Source organism: Otolemur garnettii, unplaced genomic scaffold (genome assembly GCF_000181295.1).
Source record: "Otolemur garnettii isolate 467f Iridium unplaced genomic scaffold, OtoGar3 scaffold00095, whole genome shotgun sequence".
Classification (NCBI taxonomy): Eukaryota; Metazoa; Chordata; class Mammalia; order Primates; family Galagidae; genus Otolemur; species Otolemur garnettii.
The window spans coordinates 2,958,476-2,981,154 of record NW_003852490.1 but is presented as its reverse complement, the minus strand read 5'-3'; the positions used below and the strand labels follow the sequence as shown (position 1 = coordinate 2,981,154).

At 38.5% G+C, this 22,679-nt stretch overlaps 1 protein-coding gene across 1 annotated transcript in view; it reads right to left on the bottom strand.

Annotated features, from left to right (window-relative positions):
- ATL2 (atlastin GTPase 2) overlaps positions 1-20,632 on the bottom strand; it is a 68,280-nt gene extending 47,648 nt beyond the window's left edge. Inside the window, exon 1 of the mRNA XM_023516669.1 lies at positions 20,491-20,632. Within this exon, the coding sequence (XP_023372437.1) occupies positions 20,491-20,608 (118 nt within the window). The 5' untranslated portion in view covers positions 20,609-20,632. The remainder of the gene's footprint in view (positions 1-20,490) is intronic.
- Between the last annotated feature and the right edge of the window lie 2,047 nt (positions 20,633-22,679).

The window sequence follows — 22,679 nt, the reverse complement described above, 5'->3', positions numbered from 1 at the left end:
GAAGAAAAAGGAGGAGGAGGAAGCTCGGCACCTGTAGCTCAGTGGCTAGGGTGCCAGGCACATACACCGGAGTTGGTGGGTTCGAACCCAGCCCAGACCTTCCAAACAACAATGACAACTACAACAAAAAATAGATAGCTGGCCACTGTAGCAGACACTTGTAGTCCCATCTACTTGGGAGGCTAAGGCATGAGAATCACTTAAGCCCAAGAGTTTGAGGTTGCTGGGAGCTGTGACGCCACAGCACTCTACCAAGGGTGACATAATAAGACTCTGTCTCAAAAAATAAAAGCGGGTCTTATGGCAGGTGCCTGTAGTTCCAGCAACTCAGGAGGCTGAGACAAGAAAATTGCTTGAGTCCAAGAGTTTGAGGTTGCTGTGAGCTATGACACCACAGCCCTCTACCAAGAGTGACAAAGTGAGACTCTTGTCTCAAATAAATAAATAAATAAAGCATGTCAGTCAACTGCTAAAAAACAAAGACAACAGGAAAATCTTTAAAGAAGCCCAGGAGCGAGTGTGGGAGGATACATATTACACAAATGGGAACTATTCAAACAACAGCTTCTCATCACAGAAGCAACTGAACTGTACACTTAAAAACAGTAAAGATGGTAAATTATATAGCATATTTTACCTCAATAAAAGATAATGGGATATTATTAAAGTGCTTAAAGAAAAAAAAGCATTAACCCTGACTTCTATATTCAGTAAAACTATCATTCAATAATGAAAGTAAATAAAGACAATAAGCTAAAGTGAAAAGTACTTGTTACTAGCCGATATGTACTATCTGAAATTCTAAATGATGTTCTTCAGGCTGAAATGAAACACCAGCAAATGGACAGTCTTTATTCCATCATATAGATGTGAAGGAGGCTCGGCACCTGTAGTGCAGTGGTTATAGTGCCAGCCACATACACTGAGGCTGACAGGTTTGAGACCCAGCCCAGGCCAGCTAAACACCAATGACAACTGCAACAAAAAATAGCCAGGCATTGTGACGGACACCTGTAGCCCAGCTACTTGGGAAACTGAGGCAAGAGAATCGCTTAGGCCCAAGAGTTTGAGGTTTCTGTGAGCTATGATGCCACGACACTCTACCAAGGGTGACATATGAGACTGTCTCCAAAAAAAAATAAATAAATAAAAGGGGGGAAAAAAAACACATGTAGAAGTAGAAATTTTTCAAAAATCAAGACAAATATTCTGAGGACCAGTAAATAAAATGATATTCTACTGTTATTATGAGTTTAAGTAGAAAGTGGTAAAATACTGATTCTAAACAGACTTTGATATATTAAGGATGCATATTGTTAGCCCTAGAGTAATGACGTAATCCTTTATTTTTATCACACTTTAAATGTGGCTTTTTTAATAATTTCAAAAAAAAAGTTATAGCTAAAAAAGCCAATAAGGAATCAAAATGGAATGTAAAAAATAATCAGTTAACCCAAGAATAAAAAATAAGACCAAAGGGGCAAATAGAAGACAGTAAGATGGCAAAGTTAAATACAGTTAAACCAATAATTACATAAATACACTAGAACACGTCAATGAAAAGGCAGAGACTGTCAGACTAAATAACAAAAGCAAAAACATATACCATATATCACATCTGCCTCTTTAAGATAAAGACAGAAATGGGTTGAAAGCAAAAGGTAGAGATAAGGTGTATCATGGAGACATTAATTATAAGAAAGCTGATTTGGTCACATAAATATCAAAGCACACTCAGGATTAAAAGTATTAGCAGATATAAAATGGGTAGTCATCAGAAACACAACCCCACATAAAAGAGATTAAAAATACATAAAGCAAAAATTCAGAGAACTAAGGAGAAAAGCAGACAAATGCATAGTCACAGTTGGAGATTTTAACAACTCTAAATAACAAACATAAGACGACAAAAAATCACTAATAATGAATAACCAGTACTAGCCACAAGAAAAATGAACCACAAAGTAGGATGTTAAGCTTTCTAGGAGTCACATTAAAAAGAGAAACAAAAATAATTTTAATAACTGTCCTATTTATTAACCTAAATCTAAAATAGTCATTTCAACATAGTTAATATTTTAAAATTAAGGTAGTTTTTTTAATACTATCTTTGAAATCTGCTCGGTATTTTATAGCTACAGAACATTTCAACTGAGACACTAAATGTTTATTAGAAACGCATGATCTCTTAGATTTCTTAAAATTTAAAACTGCAAAAGCAGATGATTATATACAATTGTTCCAAACTGAATATATCTGTATCTACACTGACAAAATTACCTTGTTTCTTTGTTTTTGAGACAGTCTCTCTGTCTGTTAGGCTAGAGTTCAGTGGCATCATCATAGCTTACTGTAACCCCAAACTCCTGGGTTCAAATGATCCTCCTGCCTCAGATTCCCACTATAACACCCAGCTAATTTTTCTATTTCTATTTTTAGTACAGTGAGGATCTCACTTTTGCTCAGGCTGGTCTCAAACTCCTGACTTCAAACTATGCTGTAGCCTTAGCCTAAGATCACAGGTGTGAGCCACCACACCTGGGATCTTGGTAATTATTTTTTTAAATGTGCTAGATGAGGCCCGGCATGGTGGCTCAGGCCAGTAATCCCAGCACTTTTTTAGGAGGCTGAAGTGGGAGAATCACTTGAAGGTGATCAAAACCAGCCTGGGCATCACAGCAAGATCCTATCTCTAAAAAAAATTCAAAAATGAGCCAGTGTGGTGGAATACATCTGTAGTCCCAGCTACTCAGGAAACTAAGATGGATGGATGGCTTGGGCCCAGGAGTTTGAGGTTACAGTAAGCTAAAATTGCACTACTGCACTCTAGCCTGGCTGACAGGAGATCCTGTTCCTTAAAAAATTAAACAAATAAATAAAAGTAGTTCATGCAAATTAAGAGTTTTTAGGAAATGAAGCAGATCTAAGTACAAAAAAGAAAGATACAGGCTAGGGCTATCAGAAGTAAGAGGAGCTCTAATATTCTAGAGTTCTGCTTCTCAACCTTTTTTCTACTTTCACACATTTTAACAAATAGGAAGAAAAAGAAGATGCTGTAGAGAATCAAAATGTTTTCAAAATATATAAGATAAGGTCAAGTGATTCTAAAATCCTGGGTCTAACCCACAACTCTCATTAACCCACTCCCAGAAATACAGTTTGAAACATGCACCAATCATTGCCTTCTAAACTGTGAAGTAAGATTATCTTAGTCATTATCAGTTGGCTAACTAAAAGATACCTGACTCTTTAGTAGGGAAATCTAAAAAGAATCAACCTTAAAATAAAATCCATTAAACACCCTAACAACAAAAACAGAAAACAAACTTGTAGGCCTAGATAGCTTCACTGAATTCAACCAAACATTAAGGAAGAAATGACAGCAATTCTACACAGTCTCTTCCAGAGAAAAAAGGAGAAAGGAATAGTCTATTTTGTCAAGCCAGTGTCATTACCAGACCAACATTCCAAGGAAACAAAACTACAGACCAATACCCCTCATAAACAGACATCAAAATTCTTAATCCAGTATTCAGAATATGAAGACCTTCTTCTACATTTTTAAGTGTGCAAGAGATTTAACAGACAGTTCAAAGAAAACATACGAATGGTAACTAAGCACATGAAAAGATTCTCAGCACCTTTAGATGTTAGGGAAATATAAATTAACCACAGTGAGGCACCATCACACTCCAGAATAACTAAAAGTTACAAGAACAAAAGAGCTGATGGGGAGTAACATTACACAGCCCCTTCAGAAAAACTTTTTGCAAATAATAAACATACACTTACCAACTCACACTTACAACCAGCAATCACACTCCTATGTACTTAAAAGAGAAAGCAGAACATCTGATAACAAAGACTTGACCACAAATGTTCTTAAAAGTTTTATTCACAAAAGCCAAAAAACTGGAACCAAACCAAATGTCTGTTTACTAAAAACTGAACAAACTGCTTTAAATCCATCAATGGACTACTATGCAGCAATGAAAAGAAATGAATTCCTGATTATGTATAACAACACAGGTAAATCTAAAAATTACTATGCCGAGTAAAAGAAGCAACACACACACAAAATTGTCCTGTATGATTCCAGTTATGTGAAATTCTACAGGAAGCAAAACTACGGTGACAGAAAGCAGATCCCTGGTTGTCAGGAACTGAGGAGAAAGAAAGAGCTGACTACCAAGGGAACTTTTTGAGGTAACAAAAATATCCCGTATCATGATTGCAGTAATGGTTATCAGAACCTATACATTTGTCAAAACTCATTAAATTGTACTCTAAAATTAGCAAATTTATGTAAATTGTATCTCAACATGACAGATTTTCAAATATCAGATCCAGCCTATTCCCCTTAGCCCTTTTACTCAATTAAGAGAATGAAGCATTGCAACCAATCTATTAATCATCTTCTAGGACAAAAATACTTTAGTATTTGCCCTCTAAGGATAACGGCCCATGAACATTACACCAATGTGATGAAAAACTGAGCTACCCACCAATTCTGACATTGTTCAAATTCAATTTAAAATATTTTCTCATAACCTGCATATACAACTTTAAATATAATTTTGAGTATCTCCAATGATGACAAATGGGTGACTTCCGGTCTATACAATAACTGTTGATCATGCCAAGATATTTTGGTTAATAAACAATTATTATGAAGTTACTAATACTTATTTTCTTAAAGAACTCTAGAGATGATTTTTTACATTGGAAAGGAAAGGCATTTTCTAAGTCCTGCAAGTGTTTTAAGCATCAAGAGAATATGCACACACTCCCTAGAATACATATGTCAAATACATAAGGCCATTCAAGTTCTAGTCTATGTGCTTAAAAATTTGCCTCAATACTTAAAATTAAATGATATACTACTCACACATTATATAGCCCAATTCACTTATTAAGGAAAAGGATAATATAATTAGACTACTGTTTGGTGGGAAAAACAGAGCCAGGTCATCTTGTTTAGTGTTGTTTCTTCTACACCAGTGCTTCTCAGGCTTAACATGAATACAAATCACCTGAGGGTCCTGTTAAAATGCATATTCTGATCCAGCAAATCGGGGGTGGAGCTTAAAACTGCACTTCTAACTCCAAGATACCAACACTGCTGGTACTCAGGACATTAATATTTCACAGATGTTTAGAATGTAAATATTCACTTAATTTTATTTCATACAGTTTCTAACAATGTTTATTAAAGCAAAGTTTATAAGGAAAGAAAAAAGTTTCCAAGCTAAACTATAGAAGCCCATTCTAACCCTGATACAACTAACCACTTCCAGCCTAGCTACTGAGGAGTCTCTCTTTATATATATACATATATATATACACACACACACATATACACACATATATATACATATATGTATATATACACATATATATATGTATATATACACATATATATATACACACACACACATATATATGTAAAAGGATTGTTTTATGTACCTTGTCTTTTTGACAAGGTCTTTTTTTATGTACCTTTGTCAAAAAGACAGGTACATAAAACAATCTTTACTTTAAAAAACACATGTATGGGCGGTGGCTGTGGCTAAGTGAGTAGGGCACCAGCCCCATATACCGAGGGTGGCTAGTTCAAACTTGGCCCTGGCCAAACTGCAACAAAAAATAGCGGGGCATTGTGGCGTGCCTATGGTCCCAGGTACTCAGGAGGCTGAGGCAGGAGGATCGCCTGAGCCCAAGAGCTGGAGGCTGGAGCTGACAAAAGTAAGACTCTATCTCTAAAAAAAAATAAAAAAATAAAAAACAGATGTAGAAAATGTTTATGATGTTAACAGGATATACAACAAGAGTTTGAAACTATTCTGAAGGAAAGAAGCAGTTATCAGACAAACATACTGCAGGACAAGATTTTAACTTATAATTTGCTCCTACAAAATAATGTTATTAAGGATTTATAGGTCAGGCTTGGCCCCAGTAGCTCAGTGGGTAGGGCACCAGCCACATACACAGAGGCTGGCAGTTTTAAACCTGGCCTGGGCCTGCTAAATAACAGTGACAACTGCAACAAAGAAATAGCCAGGTGCTGTGGAGGGTGCTGGTAATCCCAGCTACTTGGGAGTCTGAGGCAAGAGAATCACTTAAGCCCAAGAGTTGGAGGTTACTGTGAGCTGTGACTGCATGGCACTCTACCATGACATAGTGAGTTTCTGTCTCAAAAAAAAAAAAAAAAATCTATAGGTCAGTTGCGTTGGCACTCTGCAAGACCAAAGTGGGAGGACTGCTCGAGCTCAAGACCTTAAGGCCAGCTGATCAAGAACAAGACTCTGTTCTCTACCAAAAATAGAAGAATTGGCCAGGCCTTGTGGCAGGCACTGTGGTGGGTGCCTGTAGTTTCAGCTACTTGGGAGGCTGAGGCAGAAGGATCACTTGAGCCCAACAGTTTGAGGTTGCTATGAGCTATGATGCCCCGGCACTCTACTCAGGACAACAGAGTGAGACCCTGTGTCAAAAGAAAGGAAAGAAAGAAAGAGAGAGAGAATTTATAAAGTTAAATTTCTCTTATACAAAATTGGAACTACAATGCAAATGGCAGAAATAAAAACATCAAAGACTCAAAAAAGGGCCCTATTAACAATGTCAGTTATCTAATACTTTCCCCTATTACCCTATCCATTTGGCCAACAGAAGAGCATACTAAAGAACATTTACGCTGTAAAAATGCCTTAAAGAGTATATAATGTAGCTCATCTCCTTCCTCCACTACTATCAAAGCAAGAGACAAAGAGTTGTTTTTCCTATAAGATTCACATATTATTTTCCACTTGAAATCTACCCTGTTTCCATAGTAACTAGAACCGATGTCAGAATTTTTGCTGTTCCCACTTACAGAACAGAGGCATAAGAATTTGTGCATTTAAATAAATGAAGCAAATGTAAATTATAAATGTATAAACTCAAAGTATTTTCTCCAAAGTTGGTCATCAATATTAACCAGTTCTTTAAGCATACACTTGAATATAAGTATACTTTAAGAAAAAAACACACACACACACATACACTGAGGTTAATTTAAACTTGGTAATTTAAATAAGGTTGCAGTTTATGAAGTCAACTTTGTTAGCTAGTTAAGAGATGCTAGAATACATGATGGCTCAAGAGACTCTAAGCAACAAGAGAGAGACTCATACATTCTATTTAGGTTCTGCGAGTCCTCACACTAAGATTCTTCTCTATTTTTTTTCTAAAGGAAGTCTTCTTTTTTTTTTTGGAGACAGTGCTCAAGCTGTTGCCCTGGGTACAGTGCAGTGGCATCACAGCTCACATCAACCTCCAACTCCTGGGCTCAAGCGATTCTCCTGTCTCTGCCTCCCAAGTAGCTGGGACTACAGGTGCCTGCTACAAAGCTCAGCTATTTTTTGGTTGCAGCCATCATAATATTGTTTGGTGGACCCAGCTGGATTCGAACCCACCAGCTCAGGAGTATGTGGCTGGCGCCTTAGCCGTTTGAGACACAGGCGCTGAGCCCTAAAGGAAGTCTTAAAGAAAAATCTTACCTCAAGACATAAGAAGGGTCTTGCATTTGCTCTTAATCACGTTTTTGGGGTTGGTGAGGCAGGAATATACTATACTTTTGTTCTGTGGTCCAGGTTTTTTAAGAATGAGAATACACAGTACAGAAACTTTTTTAGTTTAGTATTTTTAGGTAAGCTGTTTATATCCTAGAGGAATTCCTGCACATTTATACAAGAAGATATATAGTCCTTTGTTCACTGAAATACTGTTTTTAATTGTAAAAAAATAAATTTTAGAACAACCTAAAAACATATGGATAAATAACACAAGTCAGAGAAATGCAATTAATGAATAAGATTTAAATATTTACACGCAGATATAAGCCTCAAAACCAATGTGGAATGAAAAACTAAACCAAGACACAAAAGAATACACAGTTTGAGCCTCTTACTAAAATACTTAAATAGCAAGATGCTATATTTGTGAAATATACTTGTTATAAAACTATTAAAAAAGGAGAAAACATAGACACCACCTTTAGGACAGCTATGTATCTATGGAGAAAGGGGGAAAAGGTATTGAGAGAACTATTCAATTGTATAGTAAAATTATATTTCCCTTTTTAAAAGGAGTCAAAACCAATATGGCAAATATTATGTGTTAAAATCAATGCAGTGGGAATCTATTATATCTTTGTCACTTTTCAAGTTTGAAATACATTCCAGTTGTTTTTAATGAAACATTTTAAGTTACCTCAGAATTACTTCCAAGGAGAATTTATATTTAAAGACTCAATAAAGTGATCTCCTGTGACTGAGTTATTATCCCCATTTTAAAGAGAGGAAATGTGGACATTCAAATAAGTTTTTTAAAAATTCCAGATTCTACATCTAAAAAAGTAGTGCCTGCATGAAGATCTCTATCTTCATATTAAACTCATACTGTTTCTACTATATCAAACGGCCTTTCAACATCACAGGCAGTGCCTGAGTCACAACTATACTAATTACATACAACTCACACTTAGAAACGGGAGCTATTACAGGTAACAGGCAAATGTACCTGTTCCAACTTACATACAAATTCAACTTAAGAACCTAGAACCTATCTCATTCATAACCCAGGGACCGCCTGGATAGGAGAATTCTTAAAAGACATCAATCATTGTTCTCCAGTGATACAGCCATAGAAAGTAAAGAGACTCAATCATTATACATTTTTTAATAATTCTTACCATTTATTATAAAATAAATCCCTAATATTAGCTTATCTATTCCCATGAGTAAAAAAGATAAGTAGAGAACATGCGTGGATTTAAAGGATTTGTTTTTATTTGGAAGAGGTGGACTAACACCTGGTATCTGAGATTTCAACATGCCTAAAGTTCCAGATTAAGCTGGATTTGGGGCAAAGAGTAAACAAAATAATCATAACTACAGATACATATATAAACCCTTATCAAGAAAAAAACAGTGCTTGCTATAGACCAGTCAATCTATCTATAATTTAATTATAATGTGTCTACAGTTGAGTTATACTGTCAATATTTAATCAGCCACAGCCATACTATATATAAATCAGTTAGTCCTCTGCACACTAAAGATTAAGAACCATCTTGGTGGTTTGCTCAAAATACAGATTCTTGGGCCCCTCCTTCAGAGTTTCAGCGGATCAGGCATGGAGCCCAGAAATCTACATTTTTAACAAGCACCCTACTAACAACTGATGCAGTAATTCTGATGCAGGAGGGTGGAAGGACTAGAATTAGAAGGGCATAAATCATTATTCCTTTGATAAATAGTCACAGAACACCTGTAACAAGCTCCTACAAACTGCAGATTTAGTAGTGAACAAAATAAACCAAAAAACAAAAACAAAACCCTGTCCTTAGAGCTTACACCCTGAACATATAGCAAACATGCATCTGATGTCAGCTAGTGGTAAGTACCACAGAGAAAAATTAAGCAAGTTAAGGGAGATGGAAGTCAGAGTTGCCATCTTATAAAAGAATAGTGAGGGATGGCGTCTTCTAATAAGGAGGCATTTGAGCAAAAAACTCAAATGTGAGACGTGAGAAAAGAGTGGATATGTGGCAGAAGTAGGGAAAACATTATTAGTAACTTTCTCATCCCTGAAAATAATTTACTGTATGAAATAATTTTAGGTGTTGTAGCTTTTACTACAAGAGAGGGAAAAACACTTATTTAGAGTGCCTACTATGTACTAATGCTATATATTACATATATATTATCTCTTTAAGCCTCAAAATTACTTCCTGGGGTAGCTACAAATTTCCTTGTTTTTATAAAGGAGAACACAGATTAAGGACACACGTTCTGTAAGCAATCAAGACAGGATGCACAGCCCATCCTGAGGGCTGTGCAGAGGATCCATCATCTTCAACCATACCAAATAGCATCTTTTGTCTGGGCACATCAGTTCACACCTATAATCCGAGCACTCTGAGAGGGCAAGGCCAGTGAATTGCTTGAGGAGCTCAAGGAGTTCAAGACCAACTTGAGCAACAGCGAAGATCCTATCTCTACTAAAAACAGAAAAATTAGCCAGGCATTGTGGTAGTTGTGGTGAACCCAAGAGTTTGAGGTTGCTGTGAGCTATGAGGCCATGGCACTCTACCAAAGGGGACAAAGTAGACTCTGTCACCAAAAAAAAAAAAAGTATCTTTATTATCAAATAAGCATGCTTGTTTAATAAACTCAGTTCTGAATTCTTTTGTTTATAAATAATAAATAACAAATCTTGGCATACAGCTATTTTTCTAAAAATTTCCTTTTCAAAATTTATTTACACAGTCCCTGAACATTTGGAGAACTTTTTTCTAAAAGGGCAAGTTTTAAATTGGAAGATCATCAGAATATAAGATGCAATGAAAGTATATTTGCCCATCTTCAGTAAGCTATGCATATATATTTACATGTAAATAAATGTGTGATGCACTGTTTCATACTCAATGACTCCAGCAATGCCCAATTATCCATTGTGTCATAAGTAACTTAGAAAGGCTACCCTACCTACTTCAAGCTAATGATTATAGAGCAAGGCACTATGCTAGATAGAGATGTACAAGTTGATAATTAACAGTCCTTACTCTTAAGGATCTAACCAAAGCAAGTATAAAAAGATACTACAACATAAAGGAAATGCTATTTTAATAAAATAAAAGAAGTTCTATGTTGCATTATTTAAATTAGGGTTACCAATAAAGACATCCTGGAGATGGCTGCATCTGTCAGGGCCCTAAAGGTCACATTAAGGCTAACCTTAAAAATGGAGGCTGAGAATGCTGGGCATTACCCCAGAGGAGAGCCACTGAAAACTTTGGAGTGGAGAAGTGACAGGATCAAAGCTGTGTTGCAGAGATAAAATGAAAGGGTAAGTGCATAAGAAGTATAATGGGAGCCCAAACACAGCGAAATCAGATATAAAGCAAATCCAAGAGCTGGATATTAAGTGAGAAGCCCAAAGTCAAAAGGTGACAGTAAAAATGGAAAGAGGTACATGTGAGAGCTTATTTCTTAAATATCTTCCTTTGGCCTAGTCAATAAGTAACAGTAAATTATTCCATATTTTTTATAAGAAACACTCTCTTCTTAAAAGCCTTTATAGAGCAACAATTGTACACATTCCTATTTCCAAAGATTTTTTTTGGTACAACGACACCAAGGTTTTGTAACACAGGGATCAGGAATCCATCAAAACCAGAAGAGATTTCCCTGACTCAGGCAAACAGTTTAATCATTCTCTTTTTGGCCCCCAAATTAACTCTGTGCAAGTTTTAAGATATCAAACCAATACACATAAAAGAGCTTTGAAATTCAGGACAACCAGTTAGCAAGAGGGTGATAACACATACATACACACACCCTCAACCTTAAAAATTTAGAGTAGGGTTATCAAAACAAATCTCAGAATGTATTTGCCAAGACTCTGGAAATTAAACAGTAGGTTCCATCTTGCCACATATCTCTCTACCTTAGATAACTGTTATAGCAGGAGTTTAAAACAAAAAAGAAAAGTATTCACTCAAATTCCAGATTTGGCTCAATAGAGGCAAAATTCCTACTGTGAAGAGCAGCTGGGAAAGGGGAATGATGCCAAACACAGTCAAACATCCTTTCAACTAGATAAAAAGTGACGAATTTGGAAAAAACAAAAGGGTAAGAAAGTCCAAGCTTCCTACTATACTCTAGTTTGGCAATTTTAAAGTACAGGTCAGGATTCCAGGTGGTAAATAAACAGACATGCTCAAACACAAGGGAAAAGAACATTACATCTCCACAGTTTTCCAAGTTGCATTTTGGGCTACTCCATCAGTTTTTACAGCAATCATCTAGTAATTTAAATCAATTCTTTGCTACATTTGTCCACAGAAAAACAGCCCTAATTCTTTTTTAAAAAAATTAAACCACTGATCTTTCAGTTGCCACTAACAGTTTTTAAATACCTTTTAAGTACCTCTTTTAGATCAAAATTCCTTAGAAATCAGGGATAAGGGCTTATTTTGTAAAACCATTATCAAAATTACTGTCTTTTTATCCTCAAAAAAGAGGTATATCCCACAGTTTGCTAAGACCCACCCCTTTTTCAAAGCCTGACAAAGCTCACTGTCCTTGATGAAATTTTCTTCAATGCTAGAACATAGAGGCCAGGCATGGTGGCTCACGCCTGTAATCCCAGCACTCTGGGACACTCAGGTAAGTGGACTGCCTCAGCTCTGAGCTTACAGGTTTGAGACCAGCCTGAGCCAGAGTGAGACCTTGTCTCTAAAAATGGCCAGGCATCCTGGCAGTTGCCTGTAGTCCCAGCTACTTGGGAGGCTAAGGCAAGAGGATCGCTTGAGCTCAAAGTGAGGTTGCTGTAAGCTGTGACACCATGGCTCTCTACCCAGGATGACAAAGTAAGACTTTGTCTCAAAAAAAAAAAAAAAGCTAGCACATAGTCATTCCTATTTCTGAACTTAATAAGCTTAATGATAAACTTAACTCACAAATATGCATAAGGTTGCTCCTCTCTCCCATCTACATGAAAGCGTAAAATCTTAGAACAGGGATCTCTCTACCCTATTCTATACAGGTATTCACTAAAAGCAACTAAAAAGCCCTTTTGTAAGTTAGGTACATAATGTCAACTGATAATATCAAAGGAAGAAAGTCCATCTTTGTCTAAGTATCATGCTCTATTTGCCTGCCCTACTCCCCCCTCTTTACTCCCAAAACAAAATTAATCTTAGTCCTTTCATGTTCTTCCTCACCCTGATAATGTTTTTGTACACTGAGTACGTGCCAGATGCTTTAAAGACATTATCTTCTAATCTCAAACTTCTAAGGTAGGTTTTTTCAGTTGGGAAAACTGAAGCTTGGTAGTTTACAGAGATCTGAACTCAATTCCTAAGCTTGCTTTTCTTTCTTTTTTTTTTTTAAACATTACTGTGCATCCTTACACAAAGCCTTTTTATTTTATTTTATTTATTTATTTTTTGCAGTTTTTGGCCGGGGATGAGTTTGAGCCGGCCACCTCTGGCATATGGGGTTGGCGCCCTACTCCTTTGAGCCACAGACGCCGCCCCCTAAGCTTGCTTTTCTTCTACCACCCTACCAGGCACTGAAGCAGATGCCCACACAATGGCAATAAAAAGAGACAGGAATTAACAATCAATACACTGTGAAGCAGTTAGAAAAGAAAGAAAAAAGTACTTCAATGGTATACCTAGAGACAAGAAGAGACTGGCACTAAGTTACTAAGTTCAAAACTTGCCAATTTATTTAAGAAAAATATTCATATTAAAAAAATACTCTTGAATATTTAGCTGCAAAATTCTTACCCCCCAAAAAATAATGAGGCAAATATGAAACAATTTCTTGCACACAAAAGGGCTTTAAGGGCTTTTCCAATACAGTAAGAGAAACATTGAGGATGGTCAAAGAATGCAAAAATGCAAAATGAAAAAATTCAGCCAGGCCCAGTGGCTCATGCTTACAATACTAGCACTCTGGGAGGCCGAGGCAGGAAAATCGCTTGAGCTTTCAGCTCAGGAGTTCTGGACCATCCTGAGCAAGAGTGAGATCCCGTTTCTACTAAAAATAGAAAAATTAGCCAATGTTGTGGCATGTATCTGTACTCCCTGTTACTTGGGAGGCTGAGGCGGGAGGATCGTTTGAACCCAAAAGTTTGAGGTTGCTGTGGCTGGCACCATGGCACTCTAGCCTGGACAAGTGTGAGACTTCCTCAAAAAGAAAAAAAGTTCACATTTTAATTACTATGTTAAATATTTTACACATCAACTATAATCAAAGAAATGCAAACTAAACACATGATGCCTGTGTTCACTTATGCACTGGCATTTGTTTTTAATTAAGAATACACACTGTGGACAAGGGTATTTGTAAATGAGCACAAACCTAAGCCCTAACGGAGAGATAATACATGTGTATGATCTTTGTGAATGGATCTGACCATGTGTGGCTTCCATCTGAAAATGTACATGCCATTTGACCCATTCATCTACTTTTCAGAGCTAATCCTAAAGACCAAGATTTATCTAACAAAAATGTTTAGCCAACATTATTTACAGAAATAACCCCATATCCAAAAGAAAGATTAGTTAAGTATTATACCACCACTTAAAAAATCATATTGTAGATACTAATCACATATGAAATGAAAATGTAGATTATAAAAATTATAAGATCCCAATTTAGGAAAAATTACACTTTTAAAAAAGAATGTCACTAAAAGATACACGTTACTAAAATGTTAGCAGTGGTTACCACGAGTTGGTATAATTTTTCTTATTTGTATTTTCCAAAGTATCTACCAAGATTTATTGCTTTTGAACTAAAAACAAAAACTTTTAAGACCAAGGACTATCATATTATACATACCAGCTTCAGAGCTGTGATCAAAAGCCCTGTTCAACAAACAAGTTCAGCTACAGCTTAAAGACAACAAATTTCAATCTTAACATCTAGCTATAACAAGACATTTGGCATGTGCTTCATCACTCAACCTTTCCAAGAACTTCTACCCTACTTCAGAACTTGTTATTTTTTGAGAAACAACATCCAAGTCCACTGCCATTTTCTTACAACAAAAAGTCTATCAACTCTAAACAAAAACTCCACATAGCCAGTTCACACTGTCTTAGTTATTAAAAACTAAACTGCTGATGAAAACAGCAAAATCTGAAGATCTGAGTAATAACTATCTTCCAAAAAATATCTAAGAACAAGGGTGATTTTCCTATGAAAACCCTTCTTGAATTTGTCATTCAAATATCAACCCTCTCATTCTGATAAAAGTGAACTTACTCCAACTGTTGATATCCCATAAATTCATTTATTCAAATAAGAGCAACTCATTTAGTGTACCTATTTCTCCCCCTAAGGCATTCCTTTATAGAGGACTCTAGAGCAGTGGTTCTCAACCTTCCTAATGCTGCAACCCTTTAATACAGTTCCTGTGGGTTGTGACCCACAGATTGAGAACCACTGCTCTAGTTTCTAAGGTACCTTTTAATATATTATCTCTTTAATAATTTTTTTAAACACTGTATAAGTTTGCTATGGTAGATATTAACCACCAGTAAAAACAAAATGTTACAGATAAACATTGCAGACCTATGTATTAAAATCCAAGTCTCCGTTTGAATCTATTTCAAAGGTCAAAGGAACCTTCAGAACTCAAAAATCTTTAGTTTCAGCAGAACAAGAACAAGATCTTATCTCTACAAAAAATGTAATTAGTGGGGTGTGTGACACAGTCCTATACTACTAGTTTCTTAGGAGGCTGAGGTAGGAGGACTGCTTGAACCCAGAAGAGTAAGGATACAGTGAGCTATCATGATGCTGTCAACTATTCCAGGCAATGGAGTGAGACGACCCTTTATCAAAAAAAAAAAAAAAATCTTAAGTTAAAATTTTAATGAAATAGTTCTAATCACAATCCATGACTCTATCATAAAGGGTTAAATGAAGGGGGGAAAGTTTTTATGGAATTCACAATTAGTGTGGTTTCAAGTCAATCATTTTTTAGACATTCCTATACCCAACACATCCAAGTTAAATTTTCCAGATTTTCTGTTCCAAAAGCCAGTGCAGTAGCCCTTCCTACCTATGGGTTGGCATCGATGAATTCAACCAAGGACAGAAAATAATCGGAAAAAACTGCATCTGTACTAAACTTTTTCTTGTCATTATTCCCTAAACAATACAGTATAACAATTATTTACACAGCATTTCATGATATTAGGTATTACAAGTAATCCACAGATGATTTAAAGTATAGGAAGGGTTGTGCATATGCAAATACTACACCATCTTATATAAGGGGCTTAACTTACTCAGATTTTGGTATTCTTGGGAAATCCTAAAATAGATCTCCATCACGGAGATCCATGATGTCCATCTCCATGATAGCCAACTATACCTGGAAATTGCCGTAACCTTAAACTAAGAAATTAACTCATACTGAATCCAATAATTGAAATAACAATGTGAGAAAACTCCTTCACCACATGATTGATTCTCTAAAATGTATATTTAATGAAATAAAGCTAAGAATATATTTATGTTATTTTAAAAACTGAACGAAGGCCCTTCAAGTCAGCTACTTTAAAAATTGTTAATTCAAAGTCTGACTTTAAATAACCAGACTTTGTAGTAGTAACTACCTCCAAAAGAACACCTGACACCGAGTTAAGCACATTTAATACAATAATCCTATCATGAACATACTATCACCATTGTACAGGTAAGTTTAAAACTTGCCCACCATCCTTGCCCAAACTAAACCTCTGTTCATAAGTAAAGGGAAAAAAATAACTTTTGGTTGCAAGTATCTAGCAGTACAAGTAATCAAACTGGTACATTCTTATCTATTTGTTACTGTCTTACACACGGCTCCAAAATGTTACATAACACTTGTACCCTTTATTGTCCCACAACACCCTTATTCTGGGATTATTATCAGTACTGTATATGAGAGCTTAAGGATCAAAGAGCTTAAGAGAAGTCACTCAGCTTTTTGATTCCTCCTTTTCCCACCCACTGCTTTGCTTCTCTAATTCAAGAAATATTGCTACCATAATCAGAGCACTTTGCAACAGAAGATGAAATGTATTAAAGATATTAGATAAGCATCTTTCATCAGTTACATGTCTGTCCAACAAGTTATTAAAGAGTTACTGACTAACACCATATCCAGTTAGCCACTAACTGGTTGTTTTGGGACCAGTAACAAAATACAAATTGTATTAACAATATTTATTAAGCTGGTAAGTTAATAAGAAAATCTCCTAAATTCTACTTGTACTTGGCCAGAAGACCAAGTCCACATCAATCAAAAGAGCATATTATCTACTTGGGAAATTAAAGGATGCTAAATTAGTATTTCATGACCTTAAAAGCTGTTTCTAGTAATTATCATCTAACCATAAAACTAATACTGTATAATCATTTGTCCCAGACTAGGTAAAGAAGGTGGCCACTTAAATATACACCTTTTTATAAAATTATTCAAGTTTAGCAATATTTATAGACATGTAAGCACAGAGATACATTCGCCAAAAATACGAAAAATCATTTGTAAAAGTTATTTTTGTTTTGCACTTCTCAACACGTCATGCTTCCCACTTCCAAAAAGAATTCTTACTTCCTTCACTAACTGTTCTACCTTTTTTATAATAGTTACCTTTTCCTTTCCTATTTTAAAATTTCCCACTCCACTTAGTGACTTGTCTTATCTTTACAGCTGCTCCATCTTCTCCTTCCCTCCTTAGCATGATGTTAAACTTCATTTAGTCAGCAAAGTTTCAGGCAGTCATCTCTAGTTACATGTGATTATATCCAATGAAGGGCCCCAACTCTCCTCCAAATCTGGTGAAGAACAGTAAAAATACCTCAGAAGTTTCTATGATATGGGCAGAACACACTCCCTCCCTCCCAAAAGGAATACCTTAATTCCCTCACAGTAAGATTTTAAGAAATAAAATCAAAACAAGGTGTTTAAAGTTCTTTATTAAGTACCACATATTATCCCATTGCCATCACATTTTCCGGTTGGGGTTTTCTTCTGGCTATCCGTTTTTAAAGCTATAGAGAAAACTTTTGATTGTTCTTCTGTACCATGGTGGTGAAGAAAAGTAAAGGATAAAATTAACGTTGAGAAATGAGTTCATTGTGGGATCTAGTTCAGTTATTCTAAGTTCACATCTATCACCCTTAAGGTAAATTATCTACAAAGTAAATAATACGGCTGGACTTTGAAAATGAAAAATGATGACAACATCAGAATGCCATAACACTTTAAAAAAAAAAAAAAAGAAGAAGAAGAAAGCTCTCTCCCTGTCCCCACCTTGGAGAAAACCCTTGCTACGTAAAGCTATAAATCGCCATTTCCAAAAAATTTTCTTACTTCTACTCCTTGCCACATTTCTGGCTCATAACTCTAAGACCCTGCCAAACAGCTTTGCTTACAATTTTGTGTGTCAAACAGGTCTTCTAACTGAGCATAAACATTTTTTAAAATGCATCTTGCACTACAAGTCCCACAATTTTAAAAATGTATCTTAAACTCCAACAACATCAAACCACTGGACAATCAGGACAATCAGCCTTCCAGGTACTCTTAGCAGATGCCTAATAACAACTGTAGGAAAAGCACAATTTTGGAAAAGGTCTCAAATTTCAAGAAAGTTAACTTATACTTGTGAACATTCAAAAATTTAGTATCCTAAAGTTACAATACAGTCACAAAAACAGAATCCCAAAGTACACACATGTGCATGAGACTTAAGGCCAAAATGTAATTATCATTCATGGTTTATTTTCCCTATGATAAATATTTCTTTATGGTAAGGCAGCTCCTCCCTGAATAAAGAATTGCAAAACACTTTACTAAATAAATTTTATCATATCTACAAAATCCTATCAATCTACAAAGTCAATAAAATGAGCGCTTAGTTTTTACACAAAGATCTTACCTTCCTAAAAAGAGCATTTCTCTTAGGAGAAACAAAAAGAATCTTCCTAAAGCTATAACCACTAGAGTGACACCTGACTTAGCTTTACTAATTCACTTCTCCAGAAAGCAGAGGGAGACAAAGAGTTTCTACATAAAAACAAATGAGCTATTCATTTACAGCCAGGTTATTCTTTAATAACAAATCCTACCAAGTTTACTGGGTTTTAATACACTAAAGGACGACACAGAGCAAATTAGCAAGTACCAGGGCTGTTTCAAGCAGCCATTTGCTAGGAATGCCTTTCAAGTGAAAATCTCCTCTCCCCCACCAAAAAAAAAGGACAAGAACCTATGAGTAGCATTTAAATAAAAAATTGGTGGGCCCTAGTTATCAACAGTCTCCAGAGTCTCATCTCTTCTCACACGATGTTCCACAGCATAAACACTATCTTCAGAAGGATGAGCGACTTACAAATTTATGCTTCCAATAAGACAAGGAAAATGAAACACTTTGAAAATATATCTTAAACGTTTAACTTAAACACACACACACACACACACACACTACCTACCCTAGAGTCCAAAAGAGCTAAATTCCATCTGCATTCCAAAGCAACTAATTACAGAGAAATCCGGCCTCTTTTCCGGTACTATTTCATTCTACAGCGGGCTACCAATATAAACGATTCTGTCAATTGCTTTGGATGGCAGGCAATAATAAAATAAGCCTTATTTCCTTTTCTTTCTCCCTTAGCAAAACTCTAGTTTGTCATCACCTCTGACATGATTGATGAAGAATATTTCAAATAAACCTTTCTGTTAAAGTGAGTCCTTGTGGTTAATAGTTTACCAAAATGTTGAAAATGTCATCCAGGAAAACCTTTATCAGATTGTGAAAAAAGTAATCTGAAACCACAAGCTCATATTTAGTGTATCTAATACACTTATCTTGGCCGTACTTACCTAACCTAGGCTTTTACCATTTATAAGCCTTTGGGGGAAAAAAAAAAAAAAAAAACTTTGCCTCATCCAAAATTTTCATCAAGATTCTCAATCAGGATTTCATGTGTTCAATTCGCACCAGAGCGAAAGATCAAATGCTAAACTCCTATAAATAGGGGTGTTATGAGTGAGAGAGGTACACAACACTGCGCTGCCGACGCAAGTGTGTCTTCCAGGGGGCAGGGGCGCTCCGTGTACGCGTACAGTACGAGCTCACATTCAGCAAAACCGAGCAGCGAAGGGTCAGGTGACTTCACACCACAGACACTTGCAGTCTGATCAGGCCTTCCTGGCCGTCCGAATAACTAGTAGCGACTCGTCATCCCAGTTTGACACCTAGATATGGAGGCTTGCAACCTCAGCCACGCGCAACCCGCGCGAGTGGGTTCTGGGGCCGACGAGCCCGGGAAGGCGAGCCCTGGGGCACAGCGCCGGCCTGCCAACTGCGGTTCCCTCAGCAAGGATGTCCAAAGCGCTTCCCGACCTAGCAGCGAGGTGTCCGCTCGCTCTGCGTCCTCCTCCGTGGCTGGGCCCATCGCGCCCCGGCCGTCCCTTCCTCCCTACCCGCGCGAGGGACAGGGGGCAGCGAGCGCACGCCAGGTGACAGACAGGCCGTCTCGCCGCGTCAGGACCTCCCTGGGACCCAGCCACACTTTCGCCGACCTCCTCGCGCCCCAGGCCTGCGGCCCCGACTCAAGGCCGCCCCCTCAGGTCGGGGCGGACACCGCCACAGCCACGCGGCGGGCGAGCGGGCAGGGGGCCGGGCCGGGAGCAGACGCGCGCGCCGCCCGTTCGCCCAACAGCTGTGGCCCGCGGGCCGCGCTTTCAGGCAGCGCGCCGCGGATACACGGGGCGCGGCTGAGGCTAGGCCGGGCGGGCAGACGCGGCGGCGGGAGGAGACCCGAGCCAGCCGAACACTCCGACCCTGGCGCCTGCGACCGGTGCCCGCGAGCCCAAGCAGCCCTCGCCCTCTCCCCACCGGGGCCCTGCAGACTCTGCCCCGCCGGCACATACCTAGGGAGGTCGTGGACGAGACGTGGTTAACCTCGGTGCTTGGGTCGCTAGTCCGTCGCCGGCGCCGCAGCCCCTGGTGCGGCTGCTGCCTTCGCGCTACCTCGTCCCCCTCCGCCATCTTGTACCGATTTAAAATTAACTCCCCACTGACGTCAAACGCCGCCGCCGCTTTATCAACCTCCCGGGAGCCGGCGGGGCGGCTGGCGGGTCCTAGCGCCGCCCTCGGGCTGCGCCTCCGTGCCCGGCCCCGCCCATCGGCTCCTTCGCCCCGCCTCTGCCCTGCCTGAGGGAGCTTGGGGTTCCCGCCCCCGCGCTTCTGGGAGGAGTTGCGTGGGGGAGGGGGACGCCCTCGCCTCCCGGGTCTCACACCCCACCTCCCCTCCGAGTACCACACCCCCTTAGCGTTGGGCTGAACTGTGAAAACGCAGGAGGGATCTCCAGAGGACTAAGTCCCTCCTTCCCAATTCGGCTACCCAGTTCTCTTTACGCCTCTAATGGTTGGTTCGTGCACCTTGCACGTGAGGTTGCTTTCGCACCCCTCTCCCTCCCTCTTTACCCCCCCCTCCTCCTCCACTGATATTCCCCGCGCCTCTCCCTACCAACACCCTTAGGCTGCTGCGTGTGCCCTGCTTTTCCTCTCATCTTTTTTTCCTCCCTCTAGTCCCTACTGTTGCTCCCCGCATACCCCCCACCTTCTTAAGGTGTGTTTGCCTCAGCTCCCCACCTACTTACGAGACCCTCGCCCTGTGTTCTTAATTGTGCATGCCTTTGTCCTGCTCCTAGCACCTAGCAGGGACAAACCAGAAAGCAGGATAATCAGAAAATGACATGGGTCCTTCCCTAACAGTGATGGACCTTCCTGTGGGTGTCCAGTGACACCTGGTAGAAAGTTCAGATCACTTTTTTAAATAAACGTCAGACTGTAAAGGCGTCTTGTGAAACAGGGTTTCTGTTCTTTTAGATTTTCATGACATCATCTGATGCATTAGAAATTCCTTTTCTCCAGTAAAGACAGATGTCCAGGTGTCTAAATGGATGTTTTGTCCAAGTCTTCTTACAAATCTAAAATTCATAGCCTTTCCTCCTGCATAAGTCTCTAGAAAAATACCGGGGTCATTGAGGCTTGGAGAGTACCATTCTAGAGGGGGTTTTGCTGGGCTGTTCGGGCGTTTATTTGCTCACCCGTTTTCTGTCTTTAGGGCTCCTTCTGGACTTTCTAACTCCTGGCATCCTAGTTCAATGTCCCAGGGGCAGCCTAACAAGCTACATGCTTGATAATGGATATCCTTTCATAACCTCCCTGTGTGACAATTATTTCATACTATCCACAGTCTGCTTTATGCAAGATATCATCATCTTGGGCACGAGAGAGGATGCATAGGTGAGTATTTTTGCCTTCAAAGACTAAATAAACTTCCTCTTAGAATTAGCAGTTAACTAAGCACTGACCATTCCCCACCATAGATCCCCAGAAAATTAAAGTGACTCCCATAGTTGCACCACTGTCCAACTGGCCTCCTAACTGGTGTCCTTTCTACTGTTAGCTGTTGATTATCTCATGTGCTGGTACTCAGTGCCCTGAACAGGTACACACAGCTCCTGACTCCAGGAATGTAGAAAAGCCAAATGCAATCCCAGTCAGTAGAAATGGTCCTACCGCCACCTCAAATCCCTATGTTAGAAGCCTTTCTTCATTTTCCCCAATTAGCAATCCTCTCCAATCTCTTATCACAATGAAATCTCAGTGTTACTCCAGACTTCTCTTCTTCCCCTTCTATACCCAGAAAATCTCTGAGGTCAATTCTGACTTCTAAATCTCTTGCAGCTCACCTCCTCTCTATCCCCTCCACCTCCTTGATTAAGGCCCTCTCCCTACGTTCAGGCATCTCCCACTAGACTCATTGTAACAGCCTCCCCACTGTCTGCCCTTCTTCCTGTGAGTCCTCACAGACTTCGGCTTGACTTTTCTTAGATGCAGATCTGATCATGTTGATTTTTCTGCCCAGGATGAATCCTAATCTTTCAAATACTTGACTAGGCCTTTTATAATTTAGGCTCTGCCTAGGTATTAAGCCATTTTTTTCACCACTCAATCATTCCTTCATTATTTCATTTAACACTGAATCTTGACTAAAGACACAACTGCAACAATACAAAAGAATATATTTGCACAAGGCTGTTCACTATAG